We start from the raw sequence: 25,271 nt of genomic DNA, 5'->3' as shown, positions 1-25,271 counted from the left end.
GTACACTCTCTCCACCACCCATCGACAAACACAATTAGCACCCAGCTGGTAAATATATTGGGGAATTTAGCAACTAAGATTTAGCAACCAGATAGAGAATGTTGTATTTAAATTTACCAGATGGCTAGAACTAACTGTAAATTCATGCTAGTGTGTTGTAAATAGGCAACTTTACAATATGGTACCTTTTTTTTCTGTTGCTGAAAAGCTAATCCAGGGTTTGAAATGAATGTGAGTGAATTGTTTTATTATTTATATGTACATTTCAGACATGCAGTTTGTGGGGGTAGGTTAATTGATCAATCTAAATTGCCCATAGGTGTGAATGCAGGAGTGAATGTGAGTGCGAATGGTTGTCTGTCCCTGTGTGTTGGCCCTGTGACAGACTGGCGACCTGTCCAGGGTGTACCCCACCTCTCACCCTATGACAGCTGGGATAGGCCCCAGCGCCCCCCACGACCCTGAAAAGGATACGTGGAAGCGAATGGATGGATGTACATTTCACCGCTAACTATTTATTTTAAATTTATGATTGCTTTGATATTCTGTGACACATTGAAATATCCATATAAAAGTATTTCCCTCTGTTTATTCAAAAATATTTCACTCTGTGTATAAGAATTGTAGTGTACAGAACAGCTCATTAAAAAACCACAACAACAACAATAAAACTGTTCATTCTAGCCTCTTTCCAACAACTCTCTTTGTGAGTAGACACACATTTGAATTTCCTATAATAGATTGTCCTTTAATTTGCATGCAGATTTACCACAGTTCATAAAGTTGTGCTAGTGTCTAACACGTATAGTGCATGATAGCAGAAGCGCGTACTTCTAAACAAAATCAGCCTTCAGTTTTGTTGCATCTTCATCCAAAATCTAGTTTTTAATAGAGGATGCGATGAAGGTAACGTTCAGAGTCTCTGGCGTCCTCAAGCCTTGTCACCCCCAACCTCCATGATGAAGGTTTGAAGGGATTTTGACTATCTGAGATGTCTTCCTCAGTTGGCAACAGAAATTCTCCTGCACTTGGAGCTTTAGTGGTTTCTTCATCATCAGCACTAAAGTCAGATAATGGCTCCTTAATCCTGGAACAAAGATAAATAACTCTTGGTTAGGCAGTTAAATACACTGTCACAAAGACACATTATAATTTGAGGATCTGAACATTTCATTTGCTGTTTATATTCTAAAATTCTAATTCCTTTGCAGTTGGCCTGATGGTTTGATACTAATGTGTATGGTACTCTAAAGCAGAAATATAGCCACAGACGAGCTACAATGAGAGAACAGCCATAAAGAAAATTTGTAGGTTGCCACATGGAAAAGAAGTTAAATTACAACGTAACAAGTAAAAATGTTATTGACAATTACTTTTACTTTATGGTTGTAGAACAGAATAAAGTTACAATGTCTCTTTATTTCTCCAGAAATAGAAAAAAAGCCTTTCAGCAAGTGAAATGAATATGTCATTTGTGGCATACAAAAAAGTGTCAAAAATAAATTGTCACATTAGACATTTAGCATGAGAAAACAAGCTGAACTATACAGTCAAACAGAGTCTCACAACTTTAGCTCACAGCGTTGTCAAAGAAGTAACACTGAGTAATTCTGTTAATACTGCACCACTCTGTCGCCGACCTTCACCACGCTGTGAGACTTTATTATTACTCTAAGAACTCTTATTTCATCTCAGTGAGGAATGTAGAAACAGATGTATGACTGTGTGTGTGTGTGTGTGACAGAATGCAGGGGAACACACAGTCATGTGAGGTTAAAATGAGTTTGTTAGACACATGACAATTGTTTGCTGCATTTAGGCAGGAGCTTGTGTAACCCAAAGTTTAACTGGTGACAGTATTACTGATACGAGGGGGAAACAATTTTCTACAAATAAAATCTAAAATCATTATCTTCACACATCCTGTCTTTTCTTATTTTGTGTAGGAAAAGACAAAACAGACACAAACCTGAGATATCCCAGTGCTCTGTTCCACTTGTGATCTTTCCGTCCCTCGACTCTGATTCCTGCTTTATTCCTTGCTCGGACTCTCAGTCCTACCAAGGCCTCGGCCAGCCCTGTTTCTTCCCCTTCTTTCTCATCCTTTTCTTCATTTGCTCCTGGCATATCGTCATCTATCCCCTGCCACACCAGCTTCGCCCGATGCTCAGCATTTCTCTCCCCTGACATTCTGAACAGCCTGTGTAGCTGATGCATGTTCAAGCCTGTAAAAATGTTAGAGCATCCAGATTTTCGGCTGCGTCGACTGGAAATGTTCCACTGCATAAGGAGACTTTCCTCACTGGAGCTGGATTCCAGGGAATCTGCCATGTCACACGGTTGGAGAATTTCTGGGTTGTTATATAAGGGCACGAGGATGATGATGTGAACCCAATGTACGGGCACTGCTGAGAGTCTGGAAGATAAGGTAAAAGAGAGAGAATTAAAAGGAGAGAGACTAACCTGGTCAAACTAAGGATAAGGATAAGGATAAAGAGATCACGACCACAAGCTTTTATCCAGCAGACAATTTCCATGACTGGAGCCAAAAAAACTATTTACCAACACCATCCTTGTCTGACAAACTCTTATCTCATTACTCATGGGTATTGGGTTAAGTACAGTATGTAGGGAGTTTGTTGGGCACATTACAACTTACACATTGTACAAACTCATGTACTTGCACACATCCATGTGAAAACACTTATGTGGGACTGCAAATAAGCAAATTTCTCTTACCAATATATTTTTTCAGTGACTTAACTGGGCCATAAAAAGTCAGATTTTCTAATTGTTTAATTGTATTAAGTAAAACCTGAAAAAGAATAAATCTGAGAAGACGAAAACGACAGAATTTTGTATTTTTTGCTAAATCATGACAACATGTGTTCAAGCCCCCTGTAGGCTTTCAAAAAACATGCATGTGTATCTTTAAAAAAAAAACATTAACAAAACACCACCTCATGTTTGAAGTGGGTGACTTCAGGTCTTTTTGCTGTTTCAGGAGAAACTGGTATTTTTAAGATTAGGCTAGCTTTTTGCTTTTTTGCTTTTGTTTTGGCTGATGAGAACTGATAAGGAAATTGGAAGTTTCATAGGCTATTCACAGCCTAATAGTTCTATGCGTCACATTGTTGTGACAGCCAGTCTCCATGTCATATCTAAAGCATCAAAAGCCCCAAATCTACATCAAATAATTCTCCATTATCATCTTGACAGTGTATCCCAAATATAACTGTAAACTACAAATGCAATAATAAGGGTGCTTACCTTCAGTCTGAGTGAGACAACTGTATGCACTAGGCCAGTAGACAGACAACCTGATTAATGAACCGGCATCCAAAGTGTAACCTTCACACCGGCTAATGCCCAGCCGACCCACTTCACAGGCGCGCGTCAGTGGCACGCGGTGTCACGAGGAACGTAAAGGAATAATCAAAGAGTAGGCTAATCCATTAGTGACGTTAGTGTTTGTGCGCTCACCTCACAGCAAGAGTCCGCCTGTAGCATTCAAAAAGAAAAACAATAACCAACAGAGCAAACATTAACCCCACCACATGGATTTGTGCTTTTAATCTCGCACAAATCCATGTGGCGAGATTAAAAGCGGGGTTATTTTGTCTTAAAATTCTAAATAGCCGTCTAATTAACCTTACAGGTATCTATGCATGAGAGCTGAACATGAGTGCATTGCTTGAGCATGAGCTTCAGGATCTCCTGAAGAATATTGAATAGATCAAAATGGTCTGAGGCATCATAACTGTCTTATTTGATAAGTTTATTTCAAGCCTCTTTTATGCATTTCTCCCATTTCTTCCGTCAACGAAATTTCAGTGGTACTTCTATCTATACCTTCCTGTTATTAATGAGATTAATAAAGTGAAGTCGTTAATAAAACCCACGCAAAGCAATTTTACCTGTAAAAAAAGTGAGTGCGCCATTATTAACTTATTTTAGACAAGCTGAACTAAAGCTAATACCTCCTACGATTAAAGCCACTGAAATTACTGCCGTTATCCAGTCTCTGTTCAGACGTTCAACATCATTTAATAGCACATACCACGTGACCCATTGTTCCTACCATTCGGCAAGAAGCCTGGTGGAAAGGTAGCAATTAGCAATGGCTGGTTTAGAGGTAATGTAAAGTTTTTTATTCATATACTCTCATACGGCCCTGACTTATATAAACTCATAACGCTCCATCTTTTTATTTATTTATTTATTTATTTTTTTTTACCGTGTAGGAGGTTGATTGTAATTTAAATAAAACAGAAGTACATCAAACTGTATATGCTTATAAACACTGATAAAAGGAAGCACTGTGACTGTGGAAGACCCAAACCCTGAATTTAGAGTTTAATGTGATTGTCAACAGGAAAAGGACAGATTTTAAAAGTTAACCATTTACTTAAGATAACGAGCATTTAGTAGATCCAAGATTCTAGCTTAACTTGCTCGAAATACCTTAACTATTTACTTTCAGGATGTCGCTGACGTTAAAAAACAAAGCTCGTTTTCTACAGCAGGTGTAGAGCACCTAATTAAGACCAATTAGCAGGCGTGTGAGGAGATCTCTTTAAAAACTCATAAAACGCCTGGTGGTTATTTCTCTTGCGTGTGACCAGCGTTTCCTTTCAAGACCAAACATGCGTGGGCTTTTTGCTGGATTAAAAGCTGGCCGGGTTCTTATACCCGGGTCAGGTATTCAACAAAGAGCAACTTACATCCATGGCAAACCGCCCAAAGATAAAATAGGCGCTGTCGTAAGTAGACGCTAATTCCATGTCTGTTGAATATGTTACAAATTTTGACTGGTGGTAACAGAAGTAACATGTTGTTGTTCTGCAGCAATCTGCCTTTGTCTTGATGGTGATGTCTCTGGCCATCCTAGGGCCTTCTGGTTGGATTCTTTCCCGCCTAGACCATTACAAAACCCGTGACTGATGGAAGACGTCCCAGGAGCAGTCGTTACACCTGTGCTTGCCCTTAAAAGAGCATAATTTCAGATATTTCAGTCGTTGCTGAGATAATAAATTTAGGTTTCTCAGTTGTACTTTGTCCTTTTTTTCTTTTTTACCAACAAAGTGATGCACTTCGCCGTTTGGACCACTAGTTGGCACATAAGCAATTGTTGGCGGAAGTAAAACCTCTCACTTTGCTTATAAACGAGCTCCATCAGCACAAGGGGTCCATTATTGGGGAAATCACGTGCTCATCAGGGGTTTTAATATTAAGTCATTGCACAGCGTTAGTGGGTCGTTAAACGCACCATGAAGCCGCAGCTGTTTGGGACCAAAGAGCGACCGTGCGTAACAAACAAAACCAGCGCGGACGCTGCGCTGTCCTTTCAAGAGGAGCTTGTAGCTGCCATACACGGAGCATTTGAAGTGGCCGTGGAGATCGCGGTTCGCGAGGTGAAAAAGCTTGTGGCAGGTCAGGTGACGAGCGACATCTATGAAGAGATACGACGAGAAAACGAGTCCCTCAAACAAAGGCTGCAGAGAGCCGAAGCTAAGCTGGACTCTGCGCGCAGAGAGGAGAACTGTGGAAGCCCTCTTACTACAAATCAGCTCTTCGGTGCCATAAAATACACCGATCAACCGCCACACCCCAACTGCAGTCAAATAAGCACAAGTGCTGTGGGCAGTGTGCTCAGCCGCACAGAGGTCAGAGGTGACACTACCCCTGCGGGTCACAGCGGAGCGCATCAGCCTCGTGACACCCACGATCTACATTTGAGAAGACCCGACGAGCGCAGATCGCGCGAGGAAGAGAGAATAAATGACGCAGCTTCAGATCCAGAAAATGAGGCGAACGATGGATGCACTAGAGGTACTTGTGAGACTTGTTCTCTTTCATTACTGCCCCAGTAGATCACGATGTGTGCACAGAAACTAACAGCTAAACTGTTAATGCATGGGGATGGACATTTTTCACACGTTTTGTAGACAAGTGTGAAACCAGTGATGCACAGTTGCCAGTTTTAACAACAGAATGTTTTACTAGCAGGATTGCTGAAGTGCAAACAGTCACCTTTTTGCTATTTTAATTTTTATTTATTTATTTTAACACAGTTAAGATTGCGGCCAATGCAAAGACTTAAACAATATACCTGTTGGTTTGTGTGTGAATCCACCAAGTGCAAAGATCAAAAATACACAACACATCATCCAAGAATCATTAAAAGGTCTTTAGCTTGTCTTGATGCGCTCATATAACTTACAAGTGTTTCAAAAATAAAAATGGTGACGTATGCCACCCAGGTTATGCATTGATGGGGTTGCAATATCTTGTTCCAAAAAGTGTATATTCAGCATTAATGGTGTCTTCACAGATTTGCAGGTTACCCATGCTTTGTGCACCAATTTGTTGCCACACCAGATGTTTGTGCACAGCAAAATCTCCAGTGCTGATTTTCTAACACTGGGATATTTTCCAGTGTTAGAAAATCAGCACTGCTCAGTGTTAGCCATTGTTAATCTTCAAAACTGACTAGGTTACTTTTAAACATATAACACTGTCAAAAGTGTTAATTTAACACTCAACAGTGTTGTATTTAACACTCAGAGGTGTGGACCCATATAGACACTCTCTAGCGTTAATTTAACACTGGAGATTTTGCTGTGTGGGATTATGATACGAAGGGCACCTCGGTGTGAACCATATATATATTTAATTTTGTGTAATATACTGGGATAATTATAATAAGAGCTATGTTGTTATATTTGTAACATATGGTATTATTTCATTTAGTAAGAACAGTAACAAAATAAACTATCTTGGAGCAACTGTGACCACATAATTTCCTCTGGGATTAAAGTATTCTGATTCTGGCTTTTGACCTGTGCCCTGATTACATGCCTGATGGTTTCAGACTAGAGAGAAAAGAGGCTAACGCTGTAATGATTTCCAAACATAAAGTTCTGGATCCTCACATCTGTTTTGAGTTCTGTTTTTAAAGTAACTGTTTTTGGAAACAGTTGCAAAGGTACTGTGCTCAAGCTCCATAGAAGGCTGACTTTAAATTTATTTTATAATGTATGGAAAAATTGTCTTAGTTTTCTAATTTAAAAGAAATCATTAAATGCTTGCATCTCTTTATTTGCAGAGGTAACTGAAGAGATTTCTCGCGTTTGTATGGTGAAGATCGAACGTATGAACCCAGTATGTCCAAACCAAGCAGCTCAAGATGGCATCTCACCACCACTTCCCAGCGTTCTTGGCAAATCCACTCGAGAGCTGGTTACTCAGGTTACTGTAAAGCAGGAGAAGCCAGAAGAGGAAACGCATGGTTCCTCTTGCTGTTTGGATTCCTTTAAAGTGGAGGATTTTAGCCTGGAGAGTATATCTGGAGTCCAGTCCAAAATGTTGGAGGAGTGGAAACCAGAAGTGCAGGATATTCAGAGCCAAGATTCAAACTCTCAGCTGTCCAGCGATGGGCTCGATCAGGGTAAGAGCGAAAACTGCCACAAAGTATTCCCTCTGTTACAACAAATAAGGTTGAAATTAAGATCAGATTTGCAATATCTAACAATGACATACTCACCTAAAGTGGAAAAGTCTTTGAAACTGCATTTACCTCATGGGAGGGTAAAATGTTTGAGATTCAAGAGGGCTTAAAAAAACCCAGGCCTGTAAACACAGTTAACACATTGCAGAGCCTTCTCTCATGAATTGTTTAGTTTTACAAATGTACTGCACTGACATTTCCAATATTCAGATTTAGAAATGTGGAATCAACAAGAGTAAATAGACATTTTTCCTTGTGATCAAGTTGCTGAAAGATCATCCAGGGAAATTTTTGTCATTTTTGGAGCTGCAGGCCAGTCACATTTGCAGCTAGATTTGATCATTATGGGAAATTATTGTCTGTTTCCGAAATTACTATTAAAACTGGTAGATGGACTATATGCCAACTCACCATGTGCTATTTCACTGGGTGCAAAATGATTAGCTGTTCATTTTACTTAGCATTAACAAGCATTAAAGTTGTGCTTAAATTATATGTGTAAGTCCACTTACGATGTAATTAAAATAGTTTAATCTCAAATGAAGCAATTGTAATGCAAATTAGATGGTAAATGGCCTGTATTTATATAGCACTTTACTAGTCCCTAAAGCGCTTTACATATCCAGTCATCCACCCATTCACACACAGGTGATGGCAAGCTACATTGTAGCCACAGCCACCCTGGGGCGCACTGACAGAGGCGATGCTGCCGGACACTGGCGCCACCGGGCCCTCTGACCACCACCAGTAGGTAACGGGTGAAGTGTCTTGCCCAAGGACACAACGACCAAGACTGTCCAAGCCGGGGCTCGAACCGGCAACCTTCCGATTACAAGGCGAACTCCCAACTCTTGAGCCACGATCGCCCCTAAGGTTAATTAATGTGGTATGTTTGAGCCATAGATGCAATTATGCCATCACTGAGCCAATCTATAGTATTTCTGAGTACTTGTGTACACATATTTTGTTAAATCCACAGCATAGAAAAATGTTGTTAAAGGTCTTTGACAGTAAATATCTTACATTGCTATTGTCTTTTCTGTTTATTCATTTGAATAGGCTGTGAATAACTAAAATACAGACAGACTTGCTGAGGATTTGGTAGAGCTGTGTGATCACACCTCTCTATGTTAGTATCCAGCAGACAAACACAACTATATCTCTGTGCAAGAGACTGGATCAAGGTGACAAGGAAAAGTTGGTTTAAGCTCTAAACAAATGGCAGGTGCAGAGAGCATGACTTGTAGTGTGAGTTTGGGACCTGTAGTGTCCTGGCTACTTCCAGATAGTGGAAAACATATAAGACTCTTTTCTTCCCACCGCCACAAAAAGGAGGATTGAACCAAGTTGGTCCTAAATTCTGAGGGATTGTTGTGAGATTTAGCATTTGGAACTCTTAGGTGATGAAGGGAGCAGACATTCAGCTGATGGAAATAAACCAGAACATGCTTGTCTAATGGTATAACATGTAGAAGAGGCAGGAACTCTTAGTGCTGCTTCAGAGTCCTGTGCTGCTTGCAGCTTGCCCCGAGTCTGACAAGCATCTACAGGAGTAAGCAGTGCTCAAGCCATGCCAGCACAACAGGAGCATCACTGGCAGCTGCTAGAGATGACAGCAGATCAGACGCAACAGAGGGAGATGACTTCTAGTCACCTCCCACATCCCATCATGTCAAAGCAATCAGTGAAGAGAAAGACCTACCAGCATTCTTTCTGACACCTCAGATCATCGCACCAGCAGGACAAGCAGTACTTTCTGTGCCAGCAGTTAACTTCACCAGCCCACAGTCCATTCTGACTGCCACCATAGTGGAAGCTGGACAAGCTCCAAGGAAGCTGTATAGGGAATTGTGAAAGTGAGAACAAATGTTTGGCCAGTTCTGCCCTTCTGGGACTGAGCACAGCCAACACGATGACAGAATACGGGCTTAGTGAAAGATTATTTTTTATAATTTTATCTCCTGAGTTTGTATAATTAAATTAGACATCATAGTCATACAAGAACAACAGCAGTTTCCTGTTTGTGTTCAGGTAGATAGAAATACTTTCATTCATGACCCAGAGTAGTTTTTGTTTTTCGGTTGGCATTGTTACTTTACATTACAAAGATTCTGGGTTTGAAATTTTTGGGATGTTTTTAGTGTTCTGGCACCGATACAGCAGTTTCTTCACGTGGTTCAAATACATACATGTTCAGTTAACTAGCGATGCTGGATTGAGTTTATCTGTGCATGTGAGATAAACAAAAAGTTGGCGGTGCAGGGAAATGAATGGGTTTATTGGCTTGCAATGTAAAATGATCTAAGTTGCTAGTGGGACAAAAGTTCTATATAAGTAACAGACAATTTCTCATTATCAATAATATTGATTGGTTGTACACCCAGTATGCAATAGAAAATTTGCCTCATACCCATGTGCCAGTCAAACAGCACAACATTTATGCTTTCCTACTGTCTAGTGATGCAAAATTTTAACATCTGGACTTCCAGTCAGGCAGCTAAATGTCAGATTATTCCTCAGATTATTCTAAAGGATTCAAAAAATGTTTGCTCTATATAAAAACAATGGTCAATCTACTGACTTAAAACACTTATTTGTTTACATGTATTATGTATGTACTACATGAATTCTGATCTTTAAGGCTAATGAAGGTTGTGTAATTGAAAAATATATTTTTTAAATAATTATTCTACAGTGTAATTAACTCTGCATGTTATGTCTTTCAGCAGCTCATCCTTCAAACCCAGCCTCCACCCTTCAACCGCCCACAGATCTTCCATCCCTCCCTGCAGAGTTCTCCAGTATCTTCCAGCTGTCCGAACCAGCTCCTGTGTCAGAGGCCGCTCCACAGGTTTACCCAGTCAATGTTCGAACCAGTCATAAACTCAACCACCCCGTAGCTACCCTCTATGCCTGTAAGTCCTGTGGTCAGACTTTCCATCTGCCCAGCTTGTTGCGCCGACACACTGGCCAGTGCCAGCTAAGGTTCCAGCAACGCTGTCAGCAACCTGTGGCAGGAAGCAAGAGGGCCAGATTGCAGCTTTACCCACCGGGTTGCAGCCCCTTCCGCTGCACAGTGTGCAACCGAGAGTTCAATCGCATGGAGAATCTCAAGACCCACCTTCGAATCCACACAGGAGAGAGGCCATATACCTGCTCAGTCTGCTCAAAGTGTTTCCGTCATTCTGGTGCTTTAACCAGGCACTTCCGCATCCACACTGGAGAGAAGCCTTACATCTGTGGACAGTGTGGAAAGTCTTTTAGAAACTGTGGTGGGCTCAAATTCCACCAGCGCTCTCATAGCAAGCAGCTACAGTAGTGTGGTTCTTGAGATTGGAATTTTGTTATGCAATATGCATAAAAGTTGATTTTATGCAAGGCTTAATATGTTTAAATTTTATTTTTATGTTAGCAGCCACCTATCAGTCCTGCCTCTGCTGAGTAAAATGTCAAAGAAAGACGTTTAATATTTTCCCATGCACACGTGATATACAGGCACAGCACGCTCAGAAGAGTCATGTCTAAAAACAAGCAACATTCACAATACAGGACGCAAATATTTACGTTTCTGAGGTGCGCCATGCTCAGTGGCCATAATCAGTCCCTACTGTATATTGATATAACCCGAAATGACTCACCAGTATGAGGTCTCTCTGTGCAATCCACTTTTTTTTTTTTTTTTTTTTTTTTAAGACCAGGTTTTCCCTTTGAGACTGTGTTGTTTCAAAAGAAATCTTACAAAGCAGTATCTCAAGTTATAGATACTGCAACGAGCATCTTAGGTCACCTGTCAAAAACTAAAACTATCTAACTCTCAGACAAATTTAAATACTTTTATGATTACATGGTGAAAAGAAAATAAGCTCCAGGAACTGTAGCTCAGTGATCACTGAGGTCAACATTTAAATGCATACGGTATATGTCAGGTCAGTAGTAAGTGCTGAAAACTAAGTGTGTGGAGCCTTTCAGTGTAATTCCAAGTGCCATTTTAATTATGTTCGTGGTATTGAAGAAACTACTGGTTGAGCCAGTATGTGTTTATGCCAATCCCGTTTTTATAATTGTCTGTGACTCACATATGTACTACTGTATGTCTCTTATTTCGACTACACTATGTAAAATAATGTATATGGACTAATAAAAGTAGTATTTAAAAGTAGAAAGTCACAAAGTGGATCCTTTTTTTTTTTTTTTTTTTTTTTTTTTTTTTTTTTTAAATCAGTCACCTGATCTTAACCCAGTAGAGGAGTTTTTCAGTTAACAACGGGGAACTGTACGAAAACAATTTCCTAAACAATGAATGAATTAAAGTTGAAACTTGTTATTTATTTATCATCTATTTTTTTTTTTTTTTTTTTTTTTTTTTTTTTTTTTTTTTTTTTTTTTTTTTTTTAAGCTAAGGTAACTAATGTTTAAGGTTAACAAAAGAAATAATGTGTCATTCAAGTCTCTCCCAGACTAAACTAGCAGCATTCAGTTATTCACCGGTTAGGTCGCCGGTTCGATCCCTGGGCTCTCTGTCCTGGTCGTTGTGTCCTTGGGCAAGACACTTTACCCTACTTGCCTACTGGTGTTGGCCAGAGGGGCCGATGGCGCGATATGGCAGCCTCGCTTCTGTCAGTCTGCCCCAGGGCAGCTGTGGCTACAACTGTAGCTGCCTCCACCAGTGTGTGAATGTGAGAGTGAATGAATAGTGGTATTGTAAAGCGCTTTGAGGGTCTCGAAAAGCGCTATATAAATCCAATCCATTATTATTATTATTATTATTATTATTATTATTATTATTTAGTGTTTCATTTGATTGTTATTAACTGCTCCACTTGTCTTGCTGACACTTTTATATCATCTTCCTCTTTTTTCTTCTTTCTTTGCTCATTTGCAGAAGGATACTCCTTCATTTTTGCTGAATAGCTTTGCAAAATTGCAAAACCTTAACTTAAGCTTCCTCTGTTATTTCTATTACATTCTGCCTGTGTGTTGGGATTTAAAGCAACAGTCTAAATTCCACAGCTGCTATTTAATCTTCATCAACTGCTGTACAGTAAATGTGTGGTCAAGGACTGACTGAAGCTCTTTAAACCAGGTGAGTTTTACTTTGTCATGACTTCAACTTCAACATGACTTCAACTTGTGTAGTTCCATCAGTGTATTTTGTTTAACTGTTTTACTTTCACTAATAATCAACAAAAACCTATTTCCACATCTACTGGAGCCCCCCCCTTCCAAAAACAAAAAAGCAAAATCATCCTTTAATTAGATGTTTTGGTATGAAAACTATTCTGATAAATCATAACAGTCAAAACTCTGACAGTCTGAATAATTTCTGCTTTAAAGGTCACAAAGAGACATTATTATTATCATCATTACTCACAAAATTACTTTCAATATAAAATTGAAATGTATGGAAAGATTGTCCAAGAGCGCAGATGGTGGTAAAATTAACAAATATAATTGTTTTTTTAAAAAAAAAAAAACCCTAATAAAAGAATGTTTATTATGTTCTTGTTTTACAAAGGAGTATTCTTAATTTAAAAAAAAAAAAAAGTGGGGGGGGGGACTTGACTGATCAGTCTCTCTGCGATCGACTGGTTTGGACACCTGCCATTGACCATTTTCTGTTATCAATTATCAGGCCTGGATTAAACGAGGAAGCAGACGCTCTCGCAGCTGAACAGAGCTAGCAAGGCAAAGGTAGCAGGTCCAAAAAAGCAAAATAGCGGGTTGACTCTCTATGCCGACACGCTGACAGTTTCAGAAATCGCCTCGTTGTTCCAGGTTTGTGCTCATGCAGGAGGACAACCGGAGCCATGTTGACTGAGCTGCTTGAATTTGGAGGCTCTTTCTTCCTCCAGGCTGAAGATGATGGTATCGGTGGGACTCGCTAGTTTCGCCTGAGCTCCTTTCAGCACCGCCGCCGCCTCATAAGTTGGTTGTTGTTGGAAACCGAGCTCGAGGTAAATGATCTCCTTCGTATTTAGTAGCTAGTGTTAGCAAGGCTGACATGCCGGTGTCGTGCTGCTATTGTACAGCACAGCGCTCTCCCACCGGCACAGGACTTGAGTTAACTTTCCGGTTTGACCGCATCTCGCAGGCCACAGCAGTTAGCCCGGATTTCCCTCCTTATGGTCACGATAAAGAAATCGATTTTAATAGATTAATCAGAAATAAGTAGTCCTCATGAAAGCTACCAACATATCGTAACCCTTGGAAGGAATCCACCTGAACGCTAGGTTTGTTCATTCATCAACTCGCATAAAGGAGTTGAGACTGTAAGCGTGGGTTATGGGAGATCCTCCATATAACTAAAGCGCACAAGAATAGGTTAGTGGAGAAATTCGCTCTTTCCAATAACGCTTGGATGATGGGTTTCTCTCACAGGTCTCAGGAACAGACCCCGGAAAAGCCAACAAAAGCGTCTCTGAAAACGTGGTTGGTCATAACGAGGCAGACTATCTACAAATTGAACAAATCAAGCACTGGTGTTAATCTCACTAAAGCAGTTAATTTTCTCAAGGGGGTCATAGAAGAAACAGGGACTGCTGTGGAGGGTTACACTAATACGCTTATTGAGAGATACAATTAATATTGCGCAAAACTGAGTTCAGCTTGATGAACTCAACAAAGAGTAAAAATCTCTCCAAGTATCAGAATTTTTGTTCATTCAAAACACCAAATAAGAGTAGTATTAATGGAAGGAAGCATTTTAGTGTGTTTCAGGTTTGCAATGACTTCTGAGATTATGTTTTGTGGACAGATGACAAAGAAGTCCATTTTTCTATTTAAAACACACAACTCTGTATTTGTGAATTTTAGAACAGTACTGTCTACCAGCTCTAAAACTGAAAGAGTGGTGGACGGATTGTGGTTTGGGGCTGCTTTGCTATCTCAGGAGTAGAGTGCCACAACTACAAAGTGACCAAAGTGCACAAGTAAATCGACAACACGATAGTTTAAAAAGAAAAAAAATTCATGTTTTTGGAATAGTCATGTCAGAGTCCTAACCTTAACACAACTGCTTAAGGTTGATGCATGATGGAAAATGTTGAAAATCCTCTATAAAGCCTAAAAAGATCTGATGTACGTTTTTGCTAAAAGAGATTCTAAGATATAGGAAACTCGAGGCCTGTTACTTTTCTCAGCTTGGACTTTTTGTAAGATGTTTTTTTTTTTTTTGTGTTATCAGTTTATGTTTGTCTTTATTTGTAAGAAGATGAAATTTCAGTAATTCAAAAGGGTTTACAAACTTTCTGTTGCTGAAGCTCTAGACAGTTGGTAATATTATCACAGCAGATGCATTTTTGCTTTCGAAGTTACTCAACACCTGAATCCTGCTTGTCGTCTGTCCCTCATTCTGTCCAGGGATGGCTTTGCACAGTACTGGATCATTCCAAGACCCCTCACAGGGCACAGGGGATCGGGGGGAGCTGGTGCACACATTGTCTAAAGAAGCCCCTGGGTCTTCAGATGCCTCTGAGTTGGGAAGCCCTCGCAGTACACCAAACTTTGACCTCCTCAACATGGTTTTGTCCTATAAGAGGATGGCTCTATATCTAGAACCGGTTACAGATACAGTGGAGCTCATTCGCTTCCTGCTCGGGTGTGTATTTGTGCTTTCTGTACCCTGTATGAATATCACATAACTGCTTTTTCATAGTAATCACAGAGCTACATATTTATATTGCAGTATTCATTATGATCTTTTTTTTAATCTCTCAGGTGGAAGATGCCACTGTGTTCTCTGCTTGTTTGTATTTTCCTCAATGTCTTCTTCTGCACAGTTAATGAAGGTAGGAGGAACCATTACACAGCCTTATTCAGCCTTATTGTTGCCCTTTGAATAATTTACTATGTTGTTTTTTTCTGTCTCCCTCTTCTGACATCAGTTGGTTGGTTCACTGTGAGTTTAGCAGCAGTATCTTTGCCGGCTGCCCTGGGTTACCTGCAGGACAGGTGTAGGGGCAGAGCCTCAGACGATGAGCTTCAGAAGCGTCGCTTTCATGCTGTGTATCGCAGAGACTTGCAGATCATTCATCTCACCAAACAGGAGGCCATGTTGGAAGTCAAAGACCTGTAAGGCAAATTATGCATTTAATGTCTTAAACTATTAGCATGTAGCGTCCAATCTAAAAAATGAAGTCAGTGTGGAGCTGCTTTAAACCTGCTTTCGTTTAAAAGGCCAGCAGAGACAACCTGTGGTTGTCAAAAACAAAGTCCAGAGCCCTCAGCTCACTTGATCCATGCCCATAGTATACTTGTTACTAGTATGTTTAGAGTCTGAGACACTTCTTTCAGGTTTTACTGAATCCAACATTATGTTCATTTTGTAAATTATGGTCCCCCGTAATGTGCAGAAAGAAGTTAAGCAGAGTATGCTTTCAATGTTTGATGCACTCTATACTTATAAACTCTGGTTTCAAAAAGCTAAGGTCCCAATTGGAAGGTTTAGAGACCTTTAGGTGACCCCCTGGCAACCACTGGTCGCTAGGGGGGAAAAAAAGTATATTCCCTTGCTGATTTGTGAGCAATTGCTTGAGGTTGCTGGCAGTCACTAGGTGAAATTGGTTGTAGAGAGGTTTACAGCGATGCATCAAAAACCTCTTTTCAATTGCTTTGGTTATTAGCAGGTTGCCATGGTTGCCTGTAGTTGACATGGAAGATGTCAGCAAACACTTGGCTCGTGTTTGGAGGAAAAACCTTTGAGGAAATGCTTAGTTGTCCTGTAGAGTTGTTAACTTTACATTTATAAAATGTAATGCATCCCACAATTGTTGATCGGAGTGAAACTGTCATTATTTCCAAACTATTATAAACTTGAATGTGTCTCTCATCACACAATATTGACTTAGAGTCCTACCTGCTACCGGCATATTCATTGTTTCATACGATTTTAAAATATCCAATTTAAAGATTAAGTTTCAGGCAAACACTGATAAAGAAGATGGAGGAAGTCAGTTTCTTCTTCCTTTTTTATTTTTATTTTTTAAGCAGTTTATAAACTGTAGCTATCGGTGCATTTCTGAGTATTTGTTCATGGTATGTATTTGCAAATCGATTGAAATGTATTTGTTCACCCTTTATTTGTGGGTCTCATTTGCCTTCACCAGGTTGAAGCAGCTGGATGACATGCTGTCCTCTGCCTGTCAGTCAGCAGAAGCTGCTTATAAAGTCTTGTACTGGGATAATCACACCAAGTCATCAAGGTCTGCATCTGTGGTCTCTCTCTTTTACACACACGCACATTCTTTTTGCTTATAGCTGAGTCATTATTGCTCAACAGCCGGCGCTCATGATAACATCAGTTCAGCTCATGCATGTGAATGAAATGTATATGTTTTAACAAGCTCTACTGTACTGATCTCTTCTGTTGTTGCCGATAGTAACAAGATATTCAGATGTGTGTCAGTAGTCACGGTTTAAAATGTCAAATGTGAACTTAACAAAGAATTCTGTTGCTGATCAATCGCTCACATAGTTTTAATGTGACTTCTCAAAATGTTCCACCTCCAGGTTCTATGGAGGGATATTAATCGTGGTGTGTCTACTCTATGTTGCTCCGGTGGCCTGGGTGCTAGCTGGACTCAACAGTGTCATGTTTCTGTGGAACAGAGACTTCTGCAGAGGTTAGTTTGGAAAAGGCTGAAAAATAAAACTAACACTGAAGCGTTAAAAACTGCAGATCTTCAAACGGCCTCTAGAGCCTGGCTCTAAAAACAGTAATAAAATACAATAGTAGTACATGGTCATTCCATACAATACATTCTCATTTAATTATGGTTAAAAAGTAAGATGGTGACTGAATTTGAGACTTTAAAAAGGGTAGTCCACAATCCAGTGAACGACCTTTAGGTGGCTACATCCATCTTTATAAATGCAGTCGATGGTCTGTTAATCTGTTTCAGTTTTATTGGAGCTTAAGAAACTGTTCCACATGAGCAAGACACAGACTTCAGAAGGGGCGTGTGAAGAACAAGAACAAGGCAATTTATTGGAGAGGACCCCCACACCAACCAGTCTAGAGGTGAGAGACAGAAGCACGGAGGACAAAAGTTTATACGGTCTGATACGACTTACACTGAAGGATTATTTGCTGTGATTTATACTAAAACCAAATACAGCTGAAAGCTTCTTACACTGAGAGCATGGGATAAACAGTCCATCCATCATTTTCCTTTCATGCCCTCTGTGTCTTTCTGTGTTAGGATTTTTACTCCAGCAAAGTCACGGACTGGGGATCACATTGATCTGTGGAATTCCAGAGTGAAAACTTCACCCGTTACATTCATGTGTGATCCCGATTTCAGATCTCTTGACCATACCACAGTTTAACAGCTGTCCTGGGTGCTCACTCTGGGATCAGCTGTGTTTCAGGAGTTAAGTAAACAAGTGCTCAGATGTTGTTTTGTGTTTTGTCACAACAGGATCTGTCCCCTGGCAGTGTAGAAGAAGCTGAGGAAGCTGAGCCTGATGATGAATTTAAAGATGCCATTGAGGTAAACGGAACACTTACACTTTAGGATGTTCTTTTAAATTACATTTGTATGTTACTTCTATGCAGTTGTAATTCTCAGATGTCTGCAGTATTATAACTTCTTCCTTATAATGTCTAATGTGATGTCCAATTTCATAAATCTTTCTAGTTTAAGTAATCATAAAATATGTTTCTGTAGTATTTTAATTTGTTTTCTTGCCAAAGTTATACTAGAAAAAATGGTTACTGCCATTTATTGTCTGGCCAAGTTGGAAGCAGTGAATTTATGGTAAATGGCCTGTATTTATATAGCGCTTTACTAGTCCCTAAGGACCCCAAAGCGCTTTACATATCCAGTCATCCACCCATTCACGCACACATTCACACACTGGTGATGGCAAGCTACATTGTAGCCACAGCCACCCTGGGGCGCACTGACAGAGGCGAGGCTGCCGGACACTGGCGCCACCGGGCCCTCTGACCACCACCAGTAAGCAACGGGTGAAGTGTCTTGCCCAAGGACACAACGACCAAGACTGTCCAAGCCGGGGCTCGAACCGGCAACCTTCCGATTACAAGGCGAACTCCCAATTCTTGTAGCTGATTTGACCCAGATTTACACTCATAGGTGGAGCAAAAAGGCCAAGTGTGTTCCACTTGGTTCACCCTGACAGCAACAGAAATGGTGTAAAGAATGGGAGAAGTTTTATCTTTCATTCCTTTCTTCTTTTGCTGAGATAAGTAATTTCTACTGAAATCTTCAGTAAACTGGAGTCATTCATTAGCTTAACTTTTCATGTAATATATAGATGTAGGGGGAAACAAATTTGCATGGTGAATTCTATAAATTTTTGTCTTGCAAAATAATAAAAAAATTAAGAAGTTCAGTTTGAGCTTGCCGGTAACTGTTAGGGAGGAGGAAGCCTTTGTTGCTGACATACCTCCTGTATTTATTAGTTTTTTTTCCCTCTGCTATCCTCCTAACTCAGGAAAATTCCGTTTCAACACAGGTAAGTGTTCTCTCCTTTGTTGAGAGGAGGCTAGTTCGTCATGGCTTTTTCTTTAGTTCTTGCTTTGCTTTTTGAAGTGCAGTTTTAGGTGTGGTCACGGATAGTAACACTGAATATTAGTACTTTTAGGTAACGTTTTTCTCATCTCTTGTTTTGTTGCCTGACAAGGAAACCCCATTGGTTTTGGTGGTAAGTGATTTCACTGTTCATCCCTACTGCCAGTCCATCCATCCATCCATCCATTCACCTTGGCAGGAGTTGTGTGGCAGCAATAATGCTATAAATAACATGCCCATAATTGTTGCCTCCAGTGGTTCCATTACACAGAATATTTGTATCATTATTATTCAGCATGATCACCATCATGCTTTACGCAACAAACAAATCTTTACTATATTAAATCCCCAGACTGAACGAATTCTATCAACAGAATGTGAATAATTGCCTGTGACTTTCTGTCCAAAATATTTTAAGAGAAATCAGCTGAACACTAGCTCCAGGGTGTTCTTTTGTGTAACACCAGTCTGCACGACAAGACTCAGTCAAGAATGAGTAGCGACGAACCTTTTATTTTAAAAACACACATTGTTATTCATAATAGGGGAAATGGGGTTAGAGCTAAAAAGAAATGTCTTTTAAAACGTTTAAAGAACAGAAGCAAAGACCCAAAAACGTTTCAGGACTGGTAAAATGCTGCCCCCTTGTGGTGAGGGATTTAGTTAAACACCAAAAGTGCGTTTAAAATCTATTAGCTCTTGTGACATAAAACTTTAAATAAAAAAAATATGTTGTCAAATTTAGTGGCCAATATTAGTCAACAAGGTCCATTACACCTGACTTATCTGTACATGAATTTGTTCATCAAATAAATGGATACACTTATTTGCTAAAATCCTAAACTGTTCCATTAACTGCAGGGAAGAAAGAAGTTATCCTCCTCTCTCCAAGTCTTTATTTTTTGCTGAAGTTGGATACGTGTTATTCTTATTAAAGAATAGTTTTATATTCTTTAACAAGAAAAGCTTTTAACACATGACAACTAATATCTTCATTCTGTTTGTCCTCCTACACTCTGTTCATTTGGTTCTGTGTCATTGCTGTCACTCAGTGTAGTGGATCACATTTGTAGTGGAGTAGGTTGTGCTAACCTTACTTGGTAGCCCTTGGTTCACAGACAGTTGGTACCTTTATCACATCCTAGTTATATTGAATATTAAGAGTTAAGAGAGATTAACAACATTTAATTTCTTTAATATTTCTGCTTTTGCTCTTATGGAGGTTGCGGTCCTCATGTTTGGCAGATAAATTAAGTACAGCAAGTGCGTGAATGCATGTTCTTTGAAATGTATTCTCCACCTTCATAATCATCCTAGTAGTCGTAGTTGTTGTGATCATCATGCTTAGCTTATTCATCAAACAGCTATTAGTCAGACTACCTGATTTATTTTTAATTCTAGTTTCTCCTCTGTTAATGTTTAATTTGTTTCCTGGCTTCTTTACACTTCAAAAGCTTAGACGTTATATTAAAAAAAACTATTTGTTTTTTCTATGTATCTCACTCCTCTTCGTCTCCCTAAGGAGGATGATGATGGATCCCTTGGAGCTCCCGAGTATGACACTATCTCTGAAAATGGTCTTCTAAGCCGAAATGAACCAATACGCAGCAAAGTGTCTAAACTGACAGAGAAACTGCGTAAACGCTATCCCGCAACCGTCACAGGTCAGCGAATCCTCCACTGATTTCAACCCTCTTATTTATAGCTCGGTGATGACACGGTAGATTTTCTAAGACTTACAGCTCTATTCTTGGCTGTTTCTTTCTGTCTCCAAAGGCAACTGTTCGAGCTGCAATGCCGTCTTCTCAGTTCTGAAGAAAAGGGTGAGACTGAAACCTTGTGGCAAGAATTTGGGATATATTTAGGCATCACGTCGTCATCATGGTTAATTTTATCCTATTTTTCTGTTGGGATGAGCTCTAACCCACTGTCTGTTTTTATTGCAGAGAAACTGCAGTAACTGTGGCAACAGCTTCTGCTCTCGATGCTGTTCCTTTAAGGTGCTGAAATCTGTTATGGGGGCAACAGGTGAGAAGTAGTATCGTTAAAATATTTGCATCATATCACACAATTCTGTTTCTGTTAGTTTTATTCATCTGTTCTTTGAGTTAAAGCCGCTGTCTTTTATTATTTCATCCTCAGCTCCAGAAGCACAGAGAGAGACAGTGTTTGTTTGTGCTGCCTGTAATTCCACTCTCATCAAACCACAGTGAGATGGCATGTTGGTTATATCTCCCAACGGTCAGCAAGTGTTCTCTCACTGTTTGGCCCTGAGCCCTATATTGGACCCTGACGTACATGCCTTTGTGTTCATGTTAAGGCTCTTCTGTCAAGAAACATCCCATGTGGAGCTCCTACACTCCTTTGCCTTTATCAGTTCCTCGTTAGCTTCTCTTGTTGCTTATGGGATTTCTACTATTCCTGTTGTTGGATTTTTCTTTTTTTGTGCTATCAGTGAAGGACTGGATCTTATCACTCAATGAGACTCAGCACAGTACACAGTGGCTCTAAAATCAAAGGACCTATTTACAGTCTTTCTGAGAAGGACCAATATATGCACAGTGATAACCACGACTCAGCTAGTAGTGATTGGTGGTTAAAATAAGTGAACAGGGTTACAGCGGTTTTGCTTTACAATCTTTGCCTCACAATAACGGTGATGGCTCGTGAATTTTGATATCTTAAGGACTGTTTGGCAGATTAATGACAATGTAATGCTGAAGGACCTTTCTGTAAGAACATAAGGCATCAAATCTGCCGTTCAGACTGATGAATATGATGTGGGAAAATGCTTAAGTTGTGCTTAAGCTTGTTCAAAAGTACAAGATAATGCTGAAGGACCTTGACATCCATCTGTCACCAATATGATATGATGAATTGTGGGTTTGTCCGAGATTCTGAAGGGAAGTTTGAGTTCTGAGTCACACCGGGCCACAGCCACAGTAAGCCACCTCTGGCCCCAAGAGAATGTGCGTTCCCCGACTGTTTGTGAAGAGTTGCTGGAGGTTTCTGGCTCTTGTTAAGTAAAGTTGCAAAGAGAGCATTGCAAAAAAAACTTGTGATTGCTTCTGTTGCGGGCAGATTGCTGCGGGCACTAGTAGTGTGCGAGGAAGATGCCAACTTGTTTGGAGACATTTATCATTTTAGTCTCTGAGCTGTAGTAAAAGTTGAAAAAGAACAGTGCAAACTGGAAAAAGAGAACATTTGCCTTCATAGTACAAGTTGTGCCTTACTGGAACAAACACATTTTAAAAGGGTCACCTTTCACTTTGAAGCCGAATGTTCTCCATCTCCGGTTTCTGTCACACCTTTACAGTTTTGCTGCTGTTGGCGAGTAGTTTGCGATTGTTTTCACTCCAGTCTCCTATCAACCAGTCATCTCACAGAGCTTTGACTGTTCATCATGTCTGAGTGAATAGGGCTTTAGCAGTCAATATCAGAGTGTCTGCCAGCACCTGCTTACTAACTGATTGGCACATGCACGACAGATAGTTTGCTCACATAAGATCATTTTTGAGCAAATGCTATCCTGGTAATCCTGGTCTGGAAAACTCACTGTGATTAGATTTGTCTTTTTCAGTTGATTTTCCTACCAGAGGAAGCAGATGCAGAAAAGCATAAAAAACTGAAAATGCAAAGCAAAGTCTCACACAGCGTGGTTTTGTTGAAGGCAGGGTCTGAGCCGTTTTCGAAGTTGAGCAGACCAGTTCACTCTTGTAATAATCTAATTGCTGCTGCATTTCAGTTGTCATGGTTTCCTACGTGGGCGTGTCAAACAAGCTTTATTGTATTACAGCAGCACGTCCAAAGGTCCTTTGAGTCCATGTTTTTCGTCTGACTGGATCGAGTCGACCCAACTGGATAAAAATAATTTGAGTGGACCGAAGAACCCACTAAAACTGTTACCAGAACTTCACACTCTTGCAAGCAGGACTTGACTTGAAGAACTCATGTGAGGCACTGAAACCCAATATGTGGATCCTGGTGGCAACATTGTTTTAATCATGTTTCAGACACAGATGATTGTAACTGTTTGCTTTGCTTTTACTGTAATCATATATAAGCGTACTGTAAATAGTTCTAATTGTTCTATGTATGATATATTTAATTTAAAACTCCTGAAAGTGCGAGTTATTATTTGACCGAATGATTAATTATGTATATACTGCCCAGGATTTTAAAGATTAAATTATGCCGTTATTAAAATAAACAATGTAAAGATTTACAGCTGTGGTCAGTTTACATACACTCATTGTGAGCTTGCATGTCATAGTAACTTTTGAATTTTCACAATTTCTTTGAACTGTTCTTATCCCTTTTCTGACACGTTTAATTTTATTTTGAATTTTCTCTAATCCACACAGGGTCAAAATTTTATGCAAGGGCTCAAATATATGCACACGCTCCGTTAAATGTTTCAATAAATGGTGCTGAAGGTTCTACAGTGTGGTGGCGAGGCCAAGGTCTCTTAATTTCTCAAGAGTGATTGTGAATGACTACAGCTGCTAGCTTCTCTTTGCTGCCATGGTGGAGTGACCAATACTGCAATTGGAAAGTGCAAGAAACTCAGTGAAGCCTTAAATTAGAACTGGAGATTTACACAAACTGGAAAGGCCTCTTGGAGCCGTTTCTAAACAGCTGTATTCAAAGATAATCAGTTCAAACAAACTTAACAATTGGACGTATCACTACTTTTCCAAGGTCTACAAGAGACCAAAATAGTCACCCTCAGGTGAGAGAAAATTGGTTAGAATTGCTGTTAACTGGAAACTGGTGGAACACCAGAGCCACTGTCCACAGTGAAGCAACTTCTACAATGGACTGAGAATGTACCAAAAGCCCTGGTCTAAAATTATAACTTTTAAGCTCGACTGGAATTTTCACCTGCCCACAGTGACAAGCCAGATGCCTTCTGGAGAAAAGTAATATGATCAGATGAGACAAAGATTGAGGTATTTGCTTATTTATAAGGGGCATGTTTAAAGGAGCAGAAAGGTGAGGCTTTCATCCCAAAGAACACAATGCCACCTCTCAAGCACGCTTGTGGAAGCATCATTGTCTGTTTTGATGCTAATGGCATTGATGCATTGCACAAGATTGATGGAGTAATGAAAGAGAAGGACTACCTCCAAATTCTTCAACTTGACCTCACATCAACAGCTAAAGGGTTGAAAATTGTACACAGTCAAATATTCCAACAGGACAATGATCCCAATCAAAGCCCTGAACTCAACCTTACTGAAAATATGTAGACTATGCTTAAAAGCCGAGTTGGTGCCAGAAAATCAACCAATTTAAATGATCTCTACCAATTCTGCCAAGAACTATCCAGCCAAGATTATGCCAGAAGAATAAAAGCACCTTCTCGAGGTGCAACTTGCTAAGAGACATTTAGCCAAATAAAAATGTGGGTCTATGTGTATATTTGTGGCTACATGTATCACTTTGACCCTGTGCAGATGAGAGAAAATCAAAAATAAATTAGGACTTGTTTTTACAAGTTGTTGAAGATGTATGCTGTATGATCATTCCACTCTGGAAAAAAGAATAGTTCGGTCATTGAAATCAATTAAAAGCTCAAAATGAGCATGGCACTCGTGGCCATGATGAGCGTAACCACAGCAGCAATTAAAGTGACAGGTGGTAAGTATGTTCCTTTTGGCATGGGAATCATTTTATTAGCAACTAAAAGGCATTGTCATTTCAAAGCACAGTTGTACCACACTTTAAAAAAAGCATCAGAAATTTTTTTTTTTTTTCAAAACAGCTTCATTTGATTGATTTATTCCATTTAGAAATAAAAGTTTGAATTCCTTCATTTAAAATTTGGTGTTTAACTTTTAACTAATTTATTCAAGTATCAACATTTTCAGTGATATGCTGGTGATAGATCCTCAAAGTTGGTTTTACAAATATTTGTCTGAACTAGTGGATTAAATTATGATGTGTAAAGTGAAATGGGTCACTCCCACTGATAAACTCATAATGTTTATGCCAGAGGAAGGTTAAACAAGAAAGCTCTACTGTAAAGGGTGCAGATATGGGAAAGAAAATACAAATAACGACACTTCAAGTAAGACCTTGAAGTGACATTTGAAGTTTTAAAAACTAATTGCCATTTAGACTCATTTCGATTGTTTTTAAAGGAGAGAAAAATTAGTTGTTAAATCACAAAATGGAGCTGTAATAAATTTTATTTGAAAATTTAGGATGAATGATGCTGCTTT

At 39.6% G+C, this 25,271-nt stretch overlaps 3 protein-coding genes across 8 annotated transcripts; 2 read left to right on the top strand and 1 right to left on the bottom strand.

The window, feature by feature from the left end:
• Positions 1–569: 569 nt before the first annotated feature.
• Positions 570–3,427, bottom strand: avpi1 (arginine vasopressin induced 1). Its single transcript, XM_086296540.1, has 3 exons — positions 3,271–3,427; positions 1,970–2,416; positions 570–1,087 (listed from the first exon to the last, which is right to left on the bottom strand). Exons 2-3 carry the CDS (start codon positions 2,329–2,331, stop codon positions 886–888), a joined length of 564 nt encoding a protein of 187 aa, XP_086152666.1. The 5' UTR covers positions 2,332–2,416; positions 3,271–3,427; the 3' UTR covers positions 570–885.
• Positions 3,428–4,951: 1,524 nt separating this feature from the next.
• LOC147328293 (uncharacterized) lies at positions 4,952–11,679 on the top strand. 2 transcript variants are annotated; one of them, XM_086296538.1, is made up of 3 exons: positions 4,952–5,832; positions 7,109–7,450; positions 10,240–11,679. In XM_086296538.1, the coding sequence occupies exons 1-3, from the start codon at positions 5,271–5,273 to the stop codon at positions 10,827–10,829; spliced, it is 1,494 nt and encodes a 497-aa protein (XP_086152664.1). In that variant the 5' UTR covers positions 4,952–5,270; the 3' UTR covers positions 10,830–11,679. The 2 variants fall into 2 exon arrangements, with proteins under 2 accessions (XP_086152664.1, XP_086152663.1); XM_086296537.1 differs by having other exon boundaries at positions 10,237–11,679.
• A 1,410-nt stretch (positions 11,680–13,089) lies between these two features.
• Positions 13,090–23,488, top strand: zfyve27 (zinc finger, FYVE domain containing 27). Of its 5 annotated transcripts, XM_086296531.1 has the most exons (15): positions 13,090–13,201; positions 13,286–13,464; positions 14,870–15,107; positions 15,227–15,297; positions 15,394–15,580; positions 16,615–16,710; positions 17,018–17,130; positions 17,410–17,528; positions 17,929–18,000; positions 18,968–18,988; positions 19,157–19,177; positions 20,567–20,708; positions 20,821–20,867; positions 20,991–21,072; positions 21,187–23,488. In XM_086296531.1, exons 3-15 carry the CDS (start codon positions 14,872–14,874, stop codon positions 21,255–21,257), a joined length of 1,278 nt encoding a protein of 425 aa, XP_086152657.1. In that variant the 5' UTR covers positions 13,090–13,201; positions 13,286–13,464; positions 14,870–14,871; the 3' UTR covers positions 21,258–23,488. The 5 variants fall into 5 exon arrangements, with proteins under 5 accessions (XP_086152657.1, XP_086152659.1, XP_086152658.1 ...); XM_086296533.1 differs by lacking the exon at positions 18,968–18,988 and having other exon boundaries at positions 13,131–13,464; positions 20,570–20,708; XM_086296532.1 differs by lacking the exon at positions 18,968–18,988 and having other exon boundaries at positions 13,131–13,464.
• The last annotated feature ends 1,783 nt before the right edge of the window (positions 23,489–25,271 follow it).

Source organism: Aulonocara sp. 'chitande type north' Nkhata Bay, linkage group LG6 (assembly GCF_057382095.1).
Source record: "Aulonocara sp. 'chitande type north' Nkhata Bay isolate Kocher_YH1m ecotype deep benthic linkage group LG6, A_spYH_male_GT1.1, whole genome shotgun sequence".
NCBI classification, from domain to species: domain Eukaryota; kingdom Metazoa; phylum Chordata; class Actinopteri; order Cichliformes; family Cichlidae; genus Aulonocara; species Aulonocara sp. 'chitande type north' Nkhata Bay.
Note: the sequence above shows the minus strand (reverse complement) of the source record. Positions and strands in the feature narration are given on the sequence as shown.